General features: G+C 45.2%; 1 protein-coding gene across 6 annotated transcripts in view; it reads right to left on the reverse strand.

Annotated features, from left to right (window-relative positions):
* Positions 1-19,520, reverse strand: part of PPP2R3A (protein phosphatase 2 regulatory subunit B''alpha) — a 57,084-nt gene that overhangs the window by 26,599 nt on the left and 10,965 nt on the right. For all 6 annotated transcript variants that reach the window (XM_064386129.1, XM_064386127.1, XM_064386128.1 and 3 more), the window contains one exon: positions 12,109-14,537. In XM_064386129.1, coding sequence (XP_064242199.1) covers positions 12,109-14,091 — 1,983 coding nt within the window. In that variant the 5' untranslated portion in view covers positions 14,092-14,537. The remainder of the gene's footprint in view (positions 1-12,108; positions 14,538-19,520) is intronic.

A 19,520-nucleotide genomic window follows, 5' to 3' on the forward strand; every position in this document is an offset into this window, starting at 1 on the left:
TTCTACCCATTGGGAGCATAATTAGCTTTGCTAATTCAGAGATAAATTAAGAAAATATTGCAAGACTTCCTTCCCAACTTCAGCAAGCCTTTTATTTTGTGCCCAACTTAAACAGTCCCAGGCCTGATTTTGTGAAAGGTACTAAGCACTGGTAAATCAATTTTTCCATCAGGAATTAGGAGCAGCCAGCAGAGTGTCATTAGGCATTCCGATGACATCTTTTCCTTACTCCTCTCCTATCTGTAACAAACATATGGCTGATATGGTGATCCCCCACTGGATCCCCTCCCCAATGGATCCCCAGTTCTAGCTCTACATCACAGGCAGCATTTGCATTTAAGCACAAAATGAGACCCTAAACCAGGGAATTTTTCAGATATGGGAGGGAACATTTTTTAAACTTTGACAAGTAACTACAGCATAAGCTGCAAAATCAACTGCTGGAATGTGGAAGGATGAGGAATTCCCTGCTACCCCAGGGAGACACTCCTTCTTGGGAAAAGGCAACAGCCTTTCCCACTGCACAATGGTTCCAATACAAGAGTTTTATTAATATAACAACATATGTGATAAGGCGCAGAAGGCAACAGTCAAGTAAATACAGCTGTGACTTTCAGTTTGTTTATTCTAACTGTTTCAAAACAAAATGGTTTCAGAATAAAGCAGCCAAGTCTGAGTCCACAAATGCAGAAGAATGTATATGATGAACTGACTTTCCTTCATTATTTTCTTTAAACTTGGAGCTTTTTTCTTAACACATATTGAATCTCTCCCAACTAGCCACAGATTTGCTTTCAATGAGGTAAAGAAGTGAGAATTGCAAAGGCTTCTCTAAGCACTACTTTTACCTACAGTTTATAACACTTTATAACCCATTCATCAGAGACCCATGAAAGAAGAGAGAAGGATTTTCCTCCTCTTCACTCCTCTGCTTCATGGCTCTTTCTTTAAATGGGAGGACCTCTTTCTTCTCCCAAATGCTGTCCCATTTCAGGAGCAGGAACACTGGCACACACATCCCACCAGCCAGAACCAACTTTTCTCCTTAACTGCCCCGTACAGAACACATTAACCTGGAGCTTGGGGTTCTTCAAGTTGTCTTCTCCTCTGTCTTGCTACGTAGGAAAAGCTGGAGATCATTTTCAGCCTTCAATATTTCTATCAATACCAGTATTCAGAGTTTGAACAGCTCTTAACCTTTGGAGAGCCAGCCTGATCACCAGCACCTGTTCTCCCTCCTGTCCTCCTTGACTGTTCCTCCTCAGACATTGCACATCCTTGTGTCTGCTCCTGAGTGATGCTGGAGCTCAGAGGGGGTCAGGGAGTTCCTGGGGCTCATGAGGGCTGGAAGACAGTGAGCATCAGCCCTGGTCACTGTCCCACAGCAGGACAAGGCAGGTGATCTGAGGTGGTGGCTCAGGTGCAGCTGGGGAGAGCTGGACACTCACTTTGGGAGCACAGTTCACTGGGTTAAATAAAAGACACCCTTCTCCCAGCTTCCTCCTGCCCTTTCCTCAGCAGAGCACCAAAAGCAAAGCCCAGACCAAGTGAATGTGTGTGGGGAGGGAGCACCTGGCCCCAGTTCAGGGGTCACAAAAATCACCTCTTCTGCTGTTACTGCTCTCACCCTGCCTGCCCTGTCCTGCCAGGGGCTTCTCCAGCCAGGACCCAGCTCTGCTCAGGAGTTTTCCCTTTCTGGATCCCAGCAGAGGGGAAGTCCCTGCCGGTCTCTCACAGCACCATATTCATACAAACAATGCAAAGCTGGAACAGACGTCGAGGTGCCAACTGCAGCCACTTGACTTCTATAATAGGACTTCACATCAGTTTGCTCGAGGCCACTTCTCACAAACAGGTTTATTGCTCTCTAATCTCTTCAGGACACACAGGCACTCCCGGCTGCCAGCACTGGGAGAAACGAAGAGAAGTGACTAAAACTTAACAAAAAGTTCCACAAACCAAGATGTTGTTTCAAAAGACACTGACTCTTCGCTGTAAAAACACATCCCCTGCCCTTAGAGTACAAGGGAATGATAAAATTGTATTTTTGTTTTCTTGGAAGGTGAAAAGTCCCCCAGCAGAGCACAACAGCACTGGGCCATTTTCCTTCCCTTCTGCATTTTACACACACCCCAACATGGCACACAGCCTGAGCTGACCATGCTGGAACACAACTCACCCCTTCTGCCCAGGTCTCCACCTCCCAAAAACCGGAGCAACTCCTCTGCCTCTAGGCACTCCCAGAGCCAGCAGTGCTTGGTACCAGCTCACCCAGCTCAGGACCACAGAGGATGTATTCATTTCCTGATCCACACCCACCACTCAAGGCAGGTCAGACACCTACAGGAGAAACCCAGGGAATTCTGCTGGCCTTTGAAGGAGGGACCAGTTTGGACACAGGTTCCCAGTAAGTCTGACTCACTCACTCCTGCTCAGTCCAAGCCAAACTAGGAGCAAGCACTGCTCAGGGAGAGCTGCTTTTCACATTCTGCCTCAGGAAGAGAAATGCAATTCTTGAACTTTGTCTTCTTCCTTCTCATATAAGAAATGAGCTGTTTATGACACAAAGAGAAAAAATCAAGCAGCCACTAGTCCTTGAGGATTTTGTTCCCTAGAGCAACCTTACAAATTAATACTCTGGGATGGGTAAAACCAGATGGAAACCACTATGGGGACAAGAAGAAGTTAATTACAACTTTTTGGGAAAAAAATTTAAGAAAGTGGTATGATGGGAAATTCTGTGGAAATTCCTTGGAAATAAACAGTTTCTTATTGCAAAAAATTAGTCTTAAATGCTGTTTGCCTAGCAGAACACACTTCTCCAACAGGGATGTGCATTTTCAGAGAGGACAACTAAGAAAGGAAATGACAAATACTCTAATAAACCTTTCGGCTTTGTTACAATAATTAACAGATAAATTTTTTTTCTTTATTTGCTCAAGAGAAAGGTGAGATTAAAGGCTATTTTAAAATACCACTCTGTAGCATTCTGTAATTTACCCCAACTAAAATCTGTCTATCCACTACATCACCTTTTGCCAGCCATACAATTTATTTACGGACAGACAAAAATAGTGACATCTGTGTTATAAATAAACCAGACAGAACTACAGCCTCATTGTAGCTACACAAACAAAGCACAGACTAAACCTCTGCCATCCCAGCCTGTCTCCCAGGGATGTGCCAGTCCCAGCAGAAAACTCCATGGAAGGAAGCAGTATCACACAAAGTACCCAAATTCTTTCTCCTCCTTCCTCCTGGTCCCAGGCTCCAGCAGGGTCCTAGATAATATATTTACCAGTTTCTTGCTTTATTTCCAAATGGCATAGTGTAATCCTCTTTTCTAGGGTACAGTGACTCAGCCTGGGTTCTCGCAGTCCACAATGTTGACTTAATGTCTCCTTTCATTTTTCATAGTTCCTGCCTTCCTGAAGTCTGATGGTACCTGGACACAAGCCATCCTCAAAGCTCATCAGCTCTCCAGCACTGCTTTGTATCTCTTGCCTAAGACTTTCTCTTCCTTTCCCTCCCCAAAGCCCCTTCCCATCAATGAACCTTCCTGCTGCCTCTTTCTTACCTAAGGACAGCAAGAACAAAGGCTCCAAACATCACAGAGCTATGAGAAAATGCATTTCTGGAGAGAATATTTTCTTCTAGGAAACAAACTCACCAGCAGAAACAAAATCCAACCACAGCAAAACAAAAATGAAAACAAACTCTACCTAAGCAACTCAGAAACCCAAAAGGATTTAGGTGGGAGTAGACACAGTGCTAATTGGAAGGTGGATCAAGTTCCTCATGGCCTTACCCAGTGGAGTTTTGCAAACAGAGGCATCACACACCTCCACTGCCAGTGTGCCTACAGATCTTGGACATGGCCCTCAGCAGCAGTTCAGGCTGAGCACCAGCCCTGCAGAACAGGCTGGTGGAGGGGACAGTGCACACGGGCTGAGCATGAGCCTGCAGCGAGGGCTTGTTTCAAATAAGGCCACTGATGTCCTGGACTGTCCAGGAGTAAGGCCAGGAAGTTTTTATCTCTGTCTCACACTGGCGAGGCTGCATAGGCTGCATCTGGGTTCCAGGGGCCAGTTTTGGGCCTTCACTTCAAAAAAGTGATGGGAAGAGACCAGCCAGAGATGGTGAAGGAGGGAAATCAGAAAGCTGTGATCAGGATCAGGCAGCAGGAGACACTGAGGGCCAGCCCTGGCTAGTAAGGGGAAGCCAAGGGATGTGCCAAACACAGCCTGCAGTTCTTGGAAGTGCAGTTAAGTGGCAATGGAACCAAACTGCAGCTTGGGAGGGTTAGGCTGGAGGACACCGAGGGAAGTACAGCCTGTGAGAGGTCACCAAGAGGGGCTGGGTGAATCCCTATCCTTGGGGAAAGCCAGTGCTGATGTGCCCCAGGGTTAGAAATAGTATTCCTACAAGTGATATGCTGGATTAGAGACCTCCCTTCCTCCCAGCACTGCTATGGGAGGCTCTCTGATCCTTCCATAAATACTTCTGCAAAGGATAAGCACAAGAACTGAAATTTCCAGGTCTTGAGATAGAAGTTTACCAACACCCTTCTTCCCCACCTGCCTGGCCAATATCTGTGTGTTCCACAAAGCAAAGAGGTGTTCATTTACATCTAAGCTCCCTTATCACCACCTTATCACCTTTCCACCTGCCAGCACTTTCGTTTTCTTACTAGGCCCAGTTACCTCCACTCTCAGCTCATCCCAAGCCCCAGGTATAGCCCCACAAGGCACAAAATTTAATTACACCTCACTGCTGCCACATGGGAAGACTCCCATCCCTGCCCTCCACCTCCAGAGGTCCACTGTCCCTCTGGGAATGGAAAGGCAGCACCAGACTTGGATTTGTTGCTGGATGATACTAAACTGTGTTATGAATTAAGGCAGCTCACAGAAAGACCTGTGGGGCCCAGGACAAGAGAAGGGTGACACAGTGTGAGAAGGCAGCAAGAAAAGAAGAAGACGACCATCTTTTTTGAACACTGCAGCATTTCAGTTGCCTTGAACAGGCAGCCCCAGAGCGGTCATTCCCCACGCATGCAGCAGAGAAAGTGGTCCTGCTTCTGGCCAGGCACAGGGCTCGGGGACCAAAGCCTCGTTCATTTTCCCAGCTGTTCTACCCGGAGGTCTCATCCCTGCCTGCAAACCCTACCCCGGTTATATCCTCAGTGACCAGACTACCTCTGGAGAGGGAATTTAGCTGTGCTGTGGTTCCTGACAGTGTCTCCGAGCTGCTCGGCCCCGCCCAAGCCATTACTGCACATTATTACCTCATCCAATTCTCCCCCAGGGAGTGAAAAACACACGTTCCAGAGATTAACCTCTGAGATGTACTTTAACCTGTCAGCAGAACGCAGGAAAAAATGTGCCACAATATGTTTTGGAGCAATTTTAATGCTGTTTCTTAGGAAACAGCTGCACTGCTCCTAATTTCAACTTTTTAACGTCCTCACTGGGTCACCCATTATTTAAATATAGATAAAGCTCAAGATGGGCCGATTTCAGCAAATTGTGAACCCTCTAAATCTGGAGTGACTACATGTCCATTTGGTGTCCTGGCACATCCAATCTTTTGTCAGTTGTTCCAGAGAGCGAGTACAGCAGCTGGGATTTACCAAAAGCACACAGTTGTGATACAGTTTCCATTTCTTTGGCTACACCTCCGTGATCTTCAGGGTCTTTTCCAGACTAAATGATTCTATTATCTCCACAGCCCAAAGAGGGTAGGAAACGGCACAAAGAAGCATCTTGGGATGGTAAAACCATAAAAACCTAAGCCAGGTAGGCTGGTCTGCAGAGATTTGTACAGTTCACAGCAGACAGCAGAACCTCGTGCTTCTTCCAACATGCAACAACAAACATTCAACAGAGCAACCACACAAAAAACCTCACAGAAAACACTTGAATTTTACAACACTTCTCCCCATTATTAAATCACTGCCCTTGCTGTTAATTTCCCCCCTTGTTTACAAAGACATTTTAACTCTGCAATCTAAGCCTGGAAGGTTTATTTTTAAACCTGCTGGTATCTAGCTGCAAATAACTTTCTGCAAATAGACACGCCTAGAGGGGACACAGATTGATTCTCTGATCCAATAAAAAAATACAAAAAAAAAAAGACAAAGAAATGCCAAGTGTCCAAACCTGGGCCTGCTGGAAGGCCTTGAGCCGCCTCTTGAATCGAGATGGAAGAACAAAGTCACAGCCCTTGGCAAGGAAAGCTAGCTCCCCTCCCAGATCTGGGTCCCTCCGCAGAGAACTCTCCTTGATCATCATCCTGGGCAGCTCCTAAGCAGATGTTGACCTTTCCAGAAGGGGCACGGGCACTCTGGAGGAGACCACGTCAAGACCAGCACGCTGCTTTCTTGGGTTTGATTTTTTACAGGCAAAAAATGACAAATGGCTTCAACATATTATGTCTTCTCTCTCTTCACAAGGACAACATCTAGCAATTCTATCTCACTCCTGAAGCCAGAGTTCCCTACTTGAACCAATATTCAAAGTGTCTTTCAGTACCACCAGGATCTTCTGCCTTCTTGTAATACTTTAATTGAGAAACATGATCTACAAGTGAATCTATTTCCCTGCTGGCTACATGACAGACAATCTGTCCTTGGCTTGTAATAGGCCAGGGGTGACATGAGAAAGGAAGCACCCACCACCACTACCAAGAGCTCTAAAATTAGATGCTCTGCAGAAGTGGCTAAATATACCATCTTCCCCAATAGTTCCTACTTGTGTGCTCCAGTGCTGAGACCTCTGGGTCAGTCAGGCTCAGCAAGAGTTAAACCAGGCTCAGCCAAGGGCCCTGCCTGTGGGATGGCAGCGGTTTGAGGTCCCTGCTGCTGAGGTGATGAAGCAGAGGAGCAGCATTAGTTCCCACTCTCAACTGAAGGCTGTAATTTTCAAAAAACATCATTTTTTCCTTCTTGCTGGAAAAAGCAAATAATCTAGTTCCTTTAATGCCAAGCAAGCACATAAGGATGATCTTGGATAATAAGCTCAGTCATTCCCAAGCAGCTCTTAAGAAAACAGTTTCCTAAAGACATCAAAATGCATGATTCTTGTTATTCACTTTCCCCATAACTCTCATGAGGCAAAGGCAAAGCAATTCTCAGAGGACAATAGACTTTTTCTCTGCACAACTTGGAGCAAGCAGGCTCCAAACCCTTGCTCTAACTTTGTCTAGGCTTGTTAGAAGCGTGTTCTCCTTCTCTTATCATGAGAATGGTGCCGAACAAGGGCCTAAATCCAATTCTTCCCACACAGGAGTCCCATGGAGTGCTTCCCCTACCTGACTGTAAAACGGGAGCTGCTCTGCCAGGCTGCTGTCTAAGTCCAATAACACAAAAAACCACCCAATTTTGAGCTAGCAGGGCTTGCTCTCATCAAAGTATTGCATTTGAAATGGACAGATCTCAGTAAGCCTCACAACAGAAATCTTTCATTGGACATGTGCCTCTGATGTCTTTCCTGGGCTCCTGCAGTTAACATGAAGTCCAAATGAGTGCAAAGCCTGAGTGACACAAAGAGGTTGGGGATGAAAAAGTAACCTCCAAAAAGGAAAAGGCAGGCAAGAATCTTTGAAGAGGAGCTGCCACCAAATAAAGGATACACAGATCCATATGCAACACATTTGGAACAAATTGGTTTTCTTACTCTGAGAATTTTTTTCTAAACATTAAGACAACACCTAAAGAGTCCATGAGGCTGCACTGCACTGGGAGTGCTGCAGATCTCATGCAGCAGCATGTCAGGAGGTGATTTATTGTAAATCATCTGTGGCAAGTGATGAATTACTTCATGTTCTGCTTACAGCCTGCAGAGGAAATGAAGCCCAAGAAACCTCTCTGACCTCCAGCTGCATCCAGACCAGCTACAGAGACCTTTGACAGACGTATGCATTAAAGAGACACACTTATCTGGCAGCCACTAGTTCATACTTAAAAAAGCAGCACAGCCAAATACTTTTCATGCTCAAATTAACAAAACACGAATGATCTCAGAAGTTTGGGAGGTTTTCACTGATAACCTGAAAAAAAGCAAGTAATCCAGAGGCAAGGCTCACTGTGTCTGTATTCCAATATTTTGGAATAGGTGTCTAGCATGCTACTTCCTATCCTCAAAACACACAAGGAGGGTATAAATAAATATATAAATATACAGTACTATGAGAAATTGACAGTAAGAGAATCTTGTTTCAACAGCTTCAAAGTCAACTGGACAAAACCCACAACAGAAAAGTCTGGTCTCAACAGCCAGACCAACTGCACAAACCACAAACCCAGAAATCCCTCCTTGCTGTAGGTGACCCAGGTTAAAGGTGAGAGATCCCAGACTGCCTGTTAACTGCCTTTCATTCTGAGATACTTGAGACTCACTTAGACTTGTTTTTATTTCAGTAACTCTTAACAACAGGAAAAAAAAGCCCATAGTTATTCACTATTTGTGTTGAGAAGCAATGAATAATTGATCTTTGAAAGGAGCACAGATTGTGCGTATAGCTTAAGTGACAGATATTATCAATATCAACAATTTTTAACGTTTATAGAAGATGAAAGTTGATTTTCCAGAGAGTTTTGTATTATATTTTAGGCACATTTTGAGAATATAGAATTATTTCAGAACAAAGTTAAAGTTACTGTGACATTATAGAAGCCACTTTTTACAATTAATCACCCCATACAAGATCCTTGAAGAGAATATCATTACATTTGCAAAACAAAGACATGAACAAAATTATGGAAGGGGCAGAATTACCAGTTGCGAGGTCAACCTTGGCTTTCTATGATTCACAAAGAGTTAATTCCACTCAGAGGCTTCTTAGGGCCCCCTGATTTAAGAACACAAGACAGACATTTTGATACAAAAAAGCAAAGTGTGTGGCCTTGAGATGGTGTTTCAGGGCACAGGGAGTTAAGAACCTTCTGAGAGTCCCAGAAACACCCACCCCATCAGTCATTCAGGAGAGGCAGGACTAAACTGACACTACTTGGAGCCCACCCAGAGGACATGTGGAAACAGGGAACAGCCTCTGGATACTTCACTCAAGGCTCTACCACCTGAGACAGAGCAGGGTTATAAAGGTGGTCTCGTCAACCCCACAAACCCTGCGCTCCCAGATCCACTGTCCATGGCCAGAAATGGATGGATCATCCATCTGACATCAGCCTGAGCTATTCCACTTACTAAGGTGGCAGAAAACAAAAATGTTCGTTAGGTTTAACAACAATACAATAGGAAGTGGAGGCACGGAAGAGAGAGAAATGGGAAGGAGAATGCTCTTTCTGGCTCACTACAACACAAGTAATCCTTTTGAGGAGATACCCAAGAGTGGAGGGACAAAAACCAAAAGAGTCTCTTTGTATCAAAGCCTGGCCCTGACCTCTGCTCCCAAAATTATTCATAGACTTTGTTCAACAGCTCTTAAAATACAACACATGAGCAGAACATGCAGCAGAGCCCTGCACCACTCACACTTGATTCTGAAAACAGCAGGACCACGTTGCTTACAGATTTTTCTAGGGTTCTTTCACTAGAGCACCACTTCAAGCATTAGCTGAATTTACTTTGTCAAATCAGCCAACCTGTACAGGTGGCAGACCAAGGACACAGGTTACAGCCAAAAACATCCACCACTGCCTTCTCCAAGGACCTTGCCTATGACATTTTACTCAAAGGCAGCAGTCTTTACCTTCCAACACACCCCAACACTCAGCATTTCTGCGGGTCAGCTCAGAGCATCCCAACAGCCCCATCTCCACCTTCTTCATTGCTTACTGGTCCCAGTTTACCCCAACGCCCTCAAACCTGCTGGTCAATCCAGCCCTTCTCACTACAGACAAAAGCACAGACAAGTACTAGGGGGCTTACTGATCTCTAAAAGGCAACTGCACTGTTCTCACTGAACTTTTTTCAAAACCAACATGCTAAAAAATCAGCTTAAGACAGGCACAGAGAACAGGAAATCCCAAACCAAATAGTTAGGAGGTTTAGAGATAAGCAACGGAAAACTGGATCTCAGAATGGGAAATGTTGGACAGTCTAAAAGTATGCAATGCTTCCTGGCCTGCCCAAAAGAAGAGTGATGCCCTCATTATGTGCTCTGCAAAACTGATGGACTTCTGGAGTATTCATTTCCTAGTTTCTAAATATTTGGGTTTTGAAGATGAAGAAGCAAGTAATCCTTTTGTTCTCTGTGGAGGATCATAATTGGGTTTATGATAAAGAGGAAGTCTGTTGCTGATATAAATTAGCACAGATTTAACACAGATAGGCCAGCTGAGCCAGAGAACAGCCTGGTCTGAAGGATTCTCCCTCTCCTTTTTAATTGCTTAGCATTTGAGGGATATTAAATCTGTCACAACCTTTACAAACAAAAGGTGCGCTGTTCTGTCATCAGTCTCGGAGCTCTGGGGTTTCTGCATGTGTGCCCAGCTATCTGATAACAGTTTTATGAGCCTTAAGAAAACACAGCAAATACTTTGTATAATTGAGGCACACATGCAATACTGAGTGAGAACCCACACGCAGCTTCAATTACATCCAGAGTGATCCAGGAATATGGATGTACTCCTAGATGCTACACCTAGCAAGGGATCTACACATCTGTGCCACAAATAACAGCAAACCTCAGGGCAAGTGCAGACCCAGCAGCCCAGTGCCTTGTGCCCACTGCTGAGGGGACGAGCTGCCTCCCCAGAACAGCTCTTCTCTCCCAGGGTCTTTGGTTCTGGGCATCTGCACCAGGCAGGAGTTGTGTGACTGCACAGAGGAGCAGAGCTCTGGGAGCTGTGGAGCACAAGCCCATAGAAGGCAGGCTGGGAGCAAACTAACACACAGCCAGGTGGGATCAGGGGAGCACAACCTGCCAAGGCACCACGCTGAGAAGTCACTTGGCAGCATAAATGCATCCCATTTTCAAGCATTACAAAATATCTGCCACAAAGTCAGTGTCACACTTCATCAAACACATTTTTGTTTGAACTCCCAAGTCAGAAAATTTTGTAAGATAATGTACAAGGCAAGATTACAAGGGATTACTTTAGATATTTTGAAGCTGTTTAATTCTGCACTCTCTGAGGAAAAAGCTTCTTTCACTTGCTGGAAATATCAAAATTCCATTTTCTGTAAGCAAAATTTCCCAGAGTAACAACAGAAACTCTTGGAGAGCCTGGTCTAAAAGGGTCTCAGTGCCATCATGTAGGGTAAGACACAACCCATGCACTCTTTTTCAGAACTGCATCAAGTTTTGGGCTAAAGTGGCCAGTTCTGAAAATGTGCACATTAAGAAGAAGCTGTGAAAGTTCACTTACAACCTGGGCACTTTTTCAGTGCCTGTGTGGAAGGGGGAGTTTGGAAATTGAAGCTCTCTCTACAGTTACTGCCTACTTGGAAGTATGGCAACAAGCTTTCTTGAGACTTGGCAGCTGTTACCAAACAAAAAGCACCAAGTGCTCAACAGACAGCCCTGGCTTCCCTCTGAAGCAGGCTCTCATCAAGACCCCTTTTCCTGGGAAAAGCTGCTCCTCATCTGAGACACAAGCAGTGCAGACTCCACATGATTCCATGCACTGGGTTCAGGGAAAGCAGAACTAAATCCTCGGAGATTCTGTCCTTTGTCCCATGGAGGACTGCTCTCTCAAGGAAGCAGTGATGAGGAGGACAAGAAACGCTGCTCAGAGATGGGAAAGGGAGAGGTGGAAGAATCAGTTCTCACTGAACTGCTAAGAGGCAGTCCAGTACTTGGTCCCAGAAATAATTATTTATACTTATTAAAGTAATTATTACTACACCCTATTATAAGGGACCCATTTAAACCACAAGCAAACAGTCTACAAAAGCACCTGCAGGAAAGGATCAAGCTCAAAGGTGAAACTCCAGGTCAGGACCTATTTTATTTTCTCATGGGTTTCAGTTTCCTTTTTTTGTTTGTATTTAAATAAAGACTACATTTCTGCCAGGTTGAACACATTATTCCACACTGCAGCATTCAAAGCACAATGCATCACTTAGATGTAATTCCCCACATCCCCCACATTTTCCCATGTTTGTTTTACTCACTATCCCATCAGAAGTTTTGTTCTCTTACCTTTATTACTTCTGGGGCCTGCTGAATTGAAGCTGGAACAGAGTCTCTGGAGGCAGCCCCAGCATGGCTTTTTTGCCCTGCAAGCAGGGACTGTGAAGGAGTTGCTAAAGTTTCCTGGAGAATTTGCATCACTTCCCTCTCCTTGGACAAACTTCCCTTGCCAGTCTGGAATTCCACCAGCTCCTGGGCAAAGTCCTCAATGCTTCCCAGGATACGCAGTAAAAGGGCTTTGTCATCCTCTTCCATTTTATGACCGTTGGTTTCCGTGATTTTTGACAAAGAAGAAGGGGGATCAGCAGGTTTACTTTTGGGTTCAAGGGCCAGAGGTGGAGCCTGCCTCCCCTGCCTGCCAGACACCTGCAGTGAGGCAGGTTCGCCCTCCTTCCGAGAGGGCTCCCTCAGAGTACTCTGCATTTTCTGTGAGAAGCTCTCCAGGTCCAGCAGCAGTTTGTCTATCTCCTCCTTGTCCACCCTACTGCATGTCTGGGCTCCTTTGGGGGCAGCAGCTTGGGCATCACTCAGCACAGGGTCTGACACTGGCTTTAAAGGAGCGGTTTGCTCGGGAGCACCTCCCGCCCTGGCCCGCTCTGCTTTAGCATCAGCAGCCAGGTCTGAACCAGCAGCTCGCTGGTGGCTGCGCTCCAGGCTCTGCCAGCCCCCCTTCTGCTCTGCCTTCCTCTCTGTCCCCGCTGCTCTGTCCCCATCAGACTCCTCCTCGATGTACAGAGCCTCGGTGGCAGACGCGCAGTCGCAGGGGCTCGGGGCTGGTGGCTGAGGTAGGGCATCTTTCACAGCTCTCACGCTGCTCTCTGGAGGGACAGCGGGCAGGGAGCTGGAGCTGAAGCTCACAGTACCTGTCTGGATGGACTGGGAGGTGCTTGTCACCTCACCCTGACCTGGTAGGACGAGAGGAGCTGCACTTGAGGATGGCAGCTGAATGATATCTTCATACCTGGGTGGCTGCTCATCACCAAATACCAGGGGAAAAGGAGTTTGCTGCAAGCCATGGAAACAGTTCATCAGCTCTGCCCAGTCACTCGCTTCCCTCTGCCCTGCTGTCTTCAGCTCAAAGGGCAGCTTTTTCAGGTAGGAAGAAAATCTTGTCATCAGATTCATGTATATCCTCTCTGAATTAGCCAGGGGATCATTGCTGCTTCCTCCACCAACGACATCTGCAGACTTCTTCTTGATGCAGTGTTTGATTATGTCCGTGCACTTTTTCAGATCCTCTGAGCACTTGAGCAGGATGTCCAGGCACACCTTAATATCCCCACCAGAAGAACCATCTAGCTTGTGTTTTTCCAAAATCTGGGTAATGAAGTTTTCTTCAGGGAAGGAATGAGGGCAGAAGGGAACCACAGGATTTATGGTGACTTCTGGTGCATCACTGCTCTCCTGCCATTTCTCCACAGGTGAGGGACTCTGCAAAAAGCCACATGGAGGGCAGTTCTCATCATTGTTAAAGTGCCCATAAATCAAGTCAAAATCAAAGGATCGTCTGCTGAAAGATTCTGACCGAACTTTCCTTCCCTTTCTGTAGGCCACATGACTGGAAGAGTTTTTGAGCTTTTCAAAGGAGAATTCCTTTATTTTACCACTGGCAAGGTTTATTGCCTCACCAGTAATGTCTTTTAAACTGCTGGAGGCTTGCACTGAAGAGCCCTTCTTGATTCTTGGATTATTTGGGAGGATTTGGTGATAGTCCTCATTTCCAGCCAAGGCAAGTCCATTTTCAGGAACAGGAATTTTATGGTCCAGGTTGGCATCTTGGACACTGAGCTCTGCACAGACACTGTGGTGAGCAACTATGCAGGTGAGTCCCTGTCTGAGGAGCTGGCAGGAGCCTGTGCAGTAGTGCACAGTGTGCTGGGAGTGCTGCTCTACCACCACGCTGCTGTAGCAGTTCACTGAAGTCACCATCAGCCTGTAGGTCGCTGCCATAGCACAGACCACGCTGGGAAGTGAGGCTGCAAAACTCACCATCAACTTCACAGGGAAAAGCTCACTTTTCACAGCCACACCAGACTGGATGAAAACATTCAAATGTCAATTGGAAACATCCAAACTGTGTGAGGAGCTACTGCCTTGGAAGGCCCCGGAGAAGTCTGGAGTGGTTTCAACAGTACAGTCACAACAACTAGTGCAACTTGCATATGGTTTAACTTAAGGCACCTCGATGCTCATATTCCATGCTCAGCAGACGTGCAGCACAAGCTGCTCCATCTCCAATAGTCCAGGTAGCTTCTCCAGCAGAGGCCATAAAATCCAGTCAGCTTTAAGGCAGAAGTGACAAGTCAACAATTTCTGTTTGACCCTTTTTATCTGGTTTTGGGTGCGTCAGTAAAAGGTAGATAATCCAGTAGCATGTGAAGGGAAAAAATCCAGAGTGTACTTGGGAGATTCCTCTCTCACACTGGTGACACAGGTCCCTGCAACAGAAATAAAGGTGACAGTCATTATGATTGCCATGTATTGTGCAGCCTTGTCTACCACCAAACATCTGGCACCAGACAGAACAACCAGCACACAGGCCTGCACAGAACAGAGCAGGCTGATAAGTCTTCTTTCACTCAGATCTACCATATAAGAGCAGTGCTGAGGAGCTGGCCTATATTTATACACAGGCTGTCTGTGTGCTGCCATTTTAACAGCTCTATTTTAGCCACTCATTAATTTTTTTCAGACTTGCTTTTTTTTCCCTCTCCAGACTGATCAAAACATTACCTTTAATTCTAATAGAGCAAAACATTTTGATCCTGTTGTGAATTTCTGCCTTTTGTTTTCCAAGGCTCTAAAGATAAGGCAAAGGGCACTAGAGAAAAGCACTTTCAGGATTTCCAAGCTCTCTGGATTATAAAAAGCTGCAAAAAGCCTGCAGCAAAGTAGCTGAATGCCTCTAAGAATGCAGTCTTTAGTAAAGGCCATACTGACTTCCATTAGCCTTTCACTAAGGTCTCTGGGACCATAGCAATATATTTTAAGGAGGAATAACTGTTGCACTTACAAGCCATAAATAGCAGCATATTTAATACAGTAAGTCCACTGCTGTAGACATTAAGGATAGTAACATTTGTATAAAGGTTAAGCCTATGGAAACTAGGAATTGAGTGTTTTACACTTGGCACAGTCATTTCCAGCTGCATTTCCTATCATCGTGGTCAGAACTGCACCAGAAAAAAAATCAAAAGCTGTTTAACTTTGTTATGAAAAAAAGCAAATCTCAGATTTAAGGGTCTTGAATTTTAGACATTGCCTCATCTTTCTTTAATACATGAACAATCAAATGAAAACACCCCAGTGAAATTCTGAGCACCCTCTATTCCTGTACAAACAGAAATCTATTTAATAAAACATTATTATATCACACTGCTAAGTCACTCCACAGCACGGGTTTATTTTGGTTTCTTCAAAGGCAAATATCCAGCACTGTGAAAGGCCAGGCCTGCACCTGATGAAAGCACTGCCCTCCCCACAGCTCCATCCCTAACTTAGCTCAAAGCCTGGACAAACACAGCCCACACAAGGCAAGTCCCCTAAGAATTTGGTGCTGTTGTAATTACCCACTGGGGAGAGCAGAGTCTAAATGGTCACATTTTACATATTTTAAAGCCTTAATTTAAAATTGAGAAGCACTGATTCAAGAGTGTTCAATGGGATTTGTGATGTGCCACGTCTGCTCACTGCAGTTATGTGGAGTGGGCACAGGTAAAGAACCCTTCCCACTTTGTTCTTTGGATTATATAAGGCATTGAAATGATTGCATTGAGGACAAAGAGCTAACTGCCATGCTGGGCTCTGGAACAGGCTGCCACCTGCCCATCCCAGCTGCGGGCCAAGCAGCTCCTCCTGTCCCGGCCTGCCCCCCTCCACACCCACTGGCACTGCCCCAAAGCCCCTCCGGCAAGGGAGGGCCCTCCCGAGGGATGAGCAGAGGTATGAGGTGTGCCCCTTCCCAAGGGAACAGCAGGGGCACCAGCTGTGCCCCTTCCCCTGGGAACATCAGGGGCACCAGCTGTGCCCCCTCCCGAGGGATGAGCAGAGGTATGAGGTGTGCCCCTTCCCCTGGGAACATCAGGGACACCAGCTGTGCCCCTTCCCCTGGGATGAGCATGGTACAAGGTGTGTCCCTTCCAGAGGGAACAGCAGTGGCACCAGCTGTGCCCTTCCCCTGGGATGAACCATGGTACAAGATGTGCCCCTTGCCCAGGGACAAGCACAGTGCCTCAGGCACCGCAGTGAGTCAAGGTGCCGGTGGAGAAAGGGCACCTTTTCACACCCTGAGGTGCCCACAGCATCACTCACAAAGCCAGGGAACACACTTCACACCCTGCACTCACGGCTCTCAGGCTCCACTGCCACGTGTGCTAAAGCCTCTGCTGAATCAGAGCCACAGTTTAACAAGGGCTGTTGGCTCCCCAGTGCCTCCATGGGCTCTGTCAGGAAACTCATGCTAGGCCTCCAAAAAGTCCACTGATCCACAGACTCCCTTCACCACATCAGGGCAAGAGGCCTGCTGCTTTTCCTTTTCTGAGCCTCCATCAACCTCAAACAAGCCACCTAGCATTTCCTGAAATGATTGCTATATAATATTTAGAGAAAGGAGAGGCCTTCAGGACAGCAAATTTGATTATTAATGTTGCTTCTCAAAAAGCACAGGACATCCCGAGGGCTCCTTCCTCCCTCTGTGTCATACACAGCAAGGACAGACTGGTTTTGTTTTAGCAGCAAAGAACAGTTTGGGTTTATACCTAATTTGGGCAATAATTACATCTTGATTAAGTTATTTCTTAATTAGAGTAATAATGTGTTACTCACTGTCTCCTCCTCTGTCACTCCAAGGGTAGTTTCCTCCCTCCACATCACTGATTAAGCCTGTTTCTCTAATTCTTTAAATCACCTTCAAGCAATGAAGTTTTTGTGTCTGTAAGGTTATTCCTTCAAGGAAAAGGTCTCCTAGATTCCCAGCCTAAATGGACTCTTTTTTTTTTTTGTTCAACCTTGTATTGCCAGCTATGCCCAATAACAATTTTAGGTGTTTATGCAATGATTGCTGCAGTCTCCAATTCCTTTCCAGTTTGCCTGTATTCCTCTGGTACTATTACAAACCAACACAATGCAAACACGAATTTGCCCAGGCCAACATGAGGATTGCTGCCTCCTGCCTCTGCTGTCAGCACCTTTTACTGCTGTATCCGAGGAGGAAGTAATCAAACAATCAATACAAAACCCCAATATGCTCTTTCCTACCACACTAACTAACGACTTTTCAGTAATTATTTACTAATTGCTTTATTATCACTGTCTGCAGAAACATGCTCAGGTTCTTCAAGGGCTGGAGCAGCACAAATCCTTACAGATGCAGAACAGAAATTTCTCTCCTTTCCCAGTGCCTTGCCCAAGGTAGGACATGCTCAGCTTGCAGCTTTATTTGAATGTGATCCGTTGAACATGATCCAGCATGCAAACCTGAGAGAGGAGTATCCCTGTTTTCAGATCTGGGAACACAGCCTCAAGCTGAGCTTCAGTTGTGACTCTTGGTGGCTGACTAAAACCTACTATTTATAAGTAGAATGAAAAGACCAAATGCATCAAGAAACTTTCCTACTTGGCTCTTTCCAGGCTGGAACTTCATTCCAGTTTGACTCTAGAGCAGCCCCCAGTTCAGAACCACTGCAGAAGGATTCTGTAATTAGGACTGCTGCCATGAAACCAGCCCAGCCCCAGGGATACAGGGCTGGCTCCACAACACAAACTGTGAATGAATAGTGCTTCTTGTGTGACTGCAGAATAATGCTTTATGTCTGTCCTATCTCTGCAAGATGACATGAATTACTTTCCAAAGGAAAAAATTATTGCAGATACTAATTATATAAAAGGTTATTCCACAAGACACACAAGAAATTCTATTCATGCAAAGATTATGCAGAAGTTAAAGAATTCAACAATGACAATCTGTTCAGATTGGGACTGTCAGCCAGCACTTGCAAACTGAAGTCTAGAAAGCTACAGGACAGGGCTCCAATACCTCTGAAAGTCTCTAACTCACCAAAAGTCTTCTTGAACCCTTATCTGCAGCACTAGCAACAGGAGCTAGAAGCCACCATAACACAGTATTGATTAAGCCAGCTTTCCTGCACCAGGACATGGCATCACTGTGGAACTGCTTGTTTCTAGTGGAAGGTGTGGTAGGACCAACCCTCCAGTTTGGTACTCTTGCAAAAGTACCAAACCTGTTTGTCATTTGGACAGTCACCAGTATAGCTTCAGGTGTATCACCATGCCTGTGTAATCATGTGTCAGGTCTTATCCCCTTAGAAGGGCTTGTGGTACCAAAAAGCAGCATTTAACTGTATCTTCTTATTTAGAAATGATTGGGGTTTGTTTAGAATTCACTGAGGAAAGCAGATTTGGGAGCAAGCTATATGGATTATAGAAGAAAAAAGCAGGCAAACAACAAAGTAATGTTTCTTTCCAAGAAATTTTTGTAACAAATCCAGTTCTGGTGAATTAAGTGGAAATTTTACAACCAGACACTTAATAAATTACTTTGGATCACAAAGGAACTGATTAACAACTCACCATCACTTGCACAACTTTTTGCTTCTCAAAAAGGAACAGGAGATTAAAATTAGTAACTTTTCTTTCTATACTGAAGAAGTTCAGAAGAAAAAAAATCTGGGTTGTTTCTTTGTCATGTATTTCTTATATATTTACAGCTTATAATATTTTGGTGCACTTAATGGCAGCAGAACTATTTTGTAGGTAGAACTTAGGTGGGAAGTGCAGCTTTTCAGTCCTCAGGACCAGCAGAAATTTGATGCACATGCACACATTTCAGGGACAGTAGAAGAAACCACTCACAATTGCACCTGTACAGTTTGGGGATTACAGGGGCTTACACCACTGACACTGGCCCTGCAACCAGAGCCTTCAGAACCTCTATTTCTAAAAGGTTTTAGCTACAAGCTATTTAATGTTTTAGAAACTGCAACAAACTGTGATTGCTACAAATCCAAACTTGCCTCATAAGCCTGGTTAGAGGACCTGACCTACTCAAAGTAAGTACTTCTATTTGAACCAGAGGACACTTCCTCATATTCTCAAGTGCTTCAGTATTTAATTACACACATTGTAGAAAAAGGGTCATCATTTCTCATTGAAGTATGTTCAGCATCAGGTTCCACAAACAGCTATCCCACTTATGCTAAATTAAAAGAGCTTTCAGGAAGACAAATTTCCTCACCTACAAGTACTAACACAGTGTAATCAAATCACCTCTTAGCATTTTCCAGGAGTGCCAGAGAGTCTGAGAGATATCTTCAGTCATTGCTATAAATCTTTGTCTGAGTTCTGTTTCTAACTTGCTATTGTTCTTACAAAACCATGGCAGAGGTGGGATTCATCTCACCTAC

The sequence above is a fragment of the Passer domesticus genome, chromosome 11 (genome assembly GCF_036417665.1).
Source record: "Passer domesticus isolate bPasDom1 chromosome 11, bPasDom1.hap1, whole genome shotgun sequence".
NCBI classification, from domain to species: Eukaryota; Metazoa; Chordata; class Aves; order Passeriformes; family Passeridae; genus Passer; species Passer domesticus.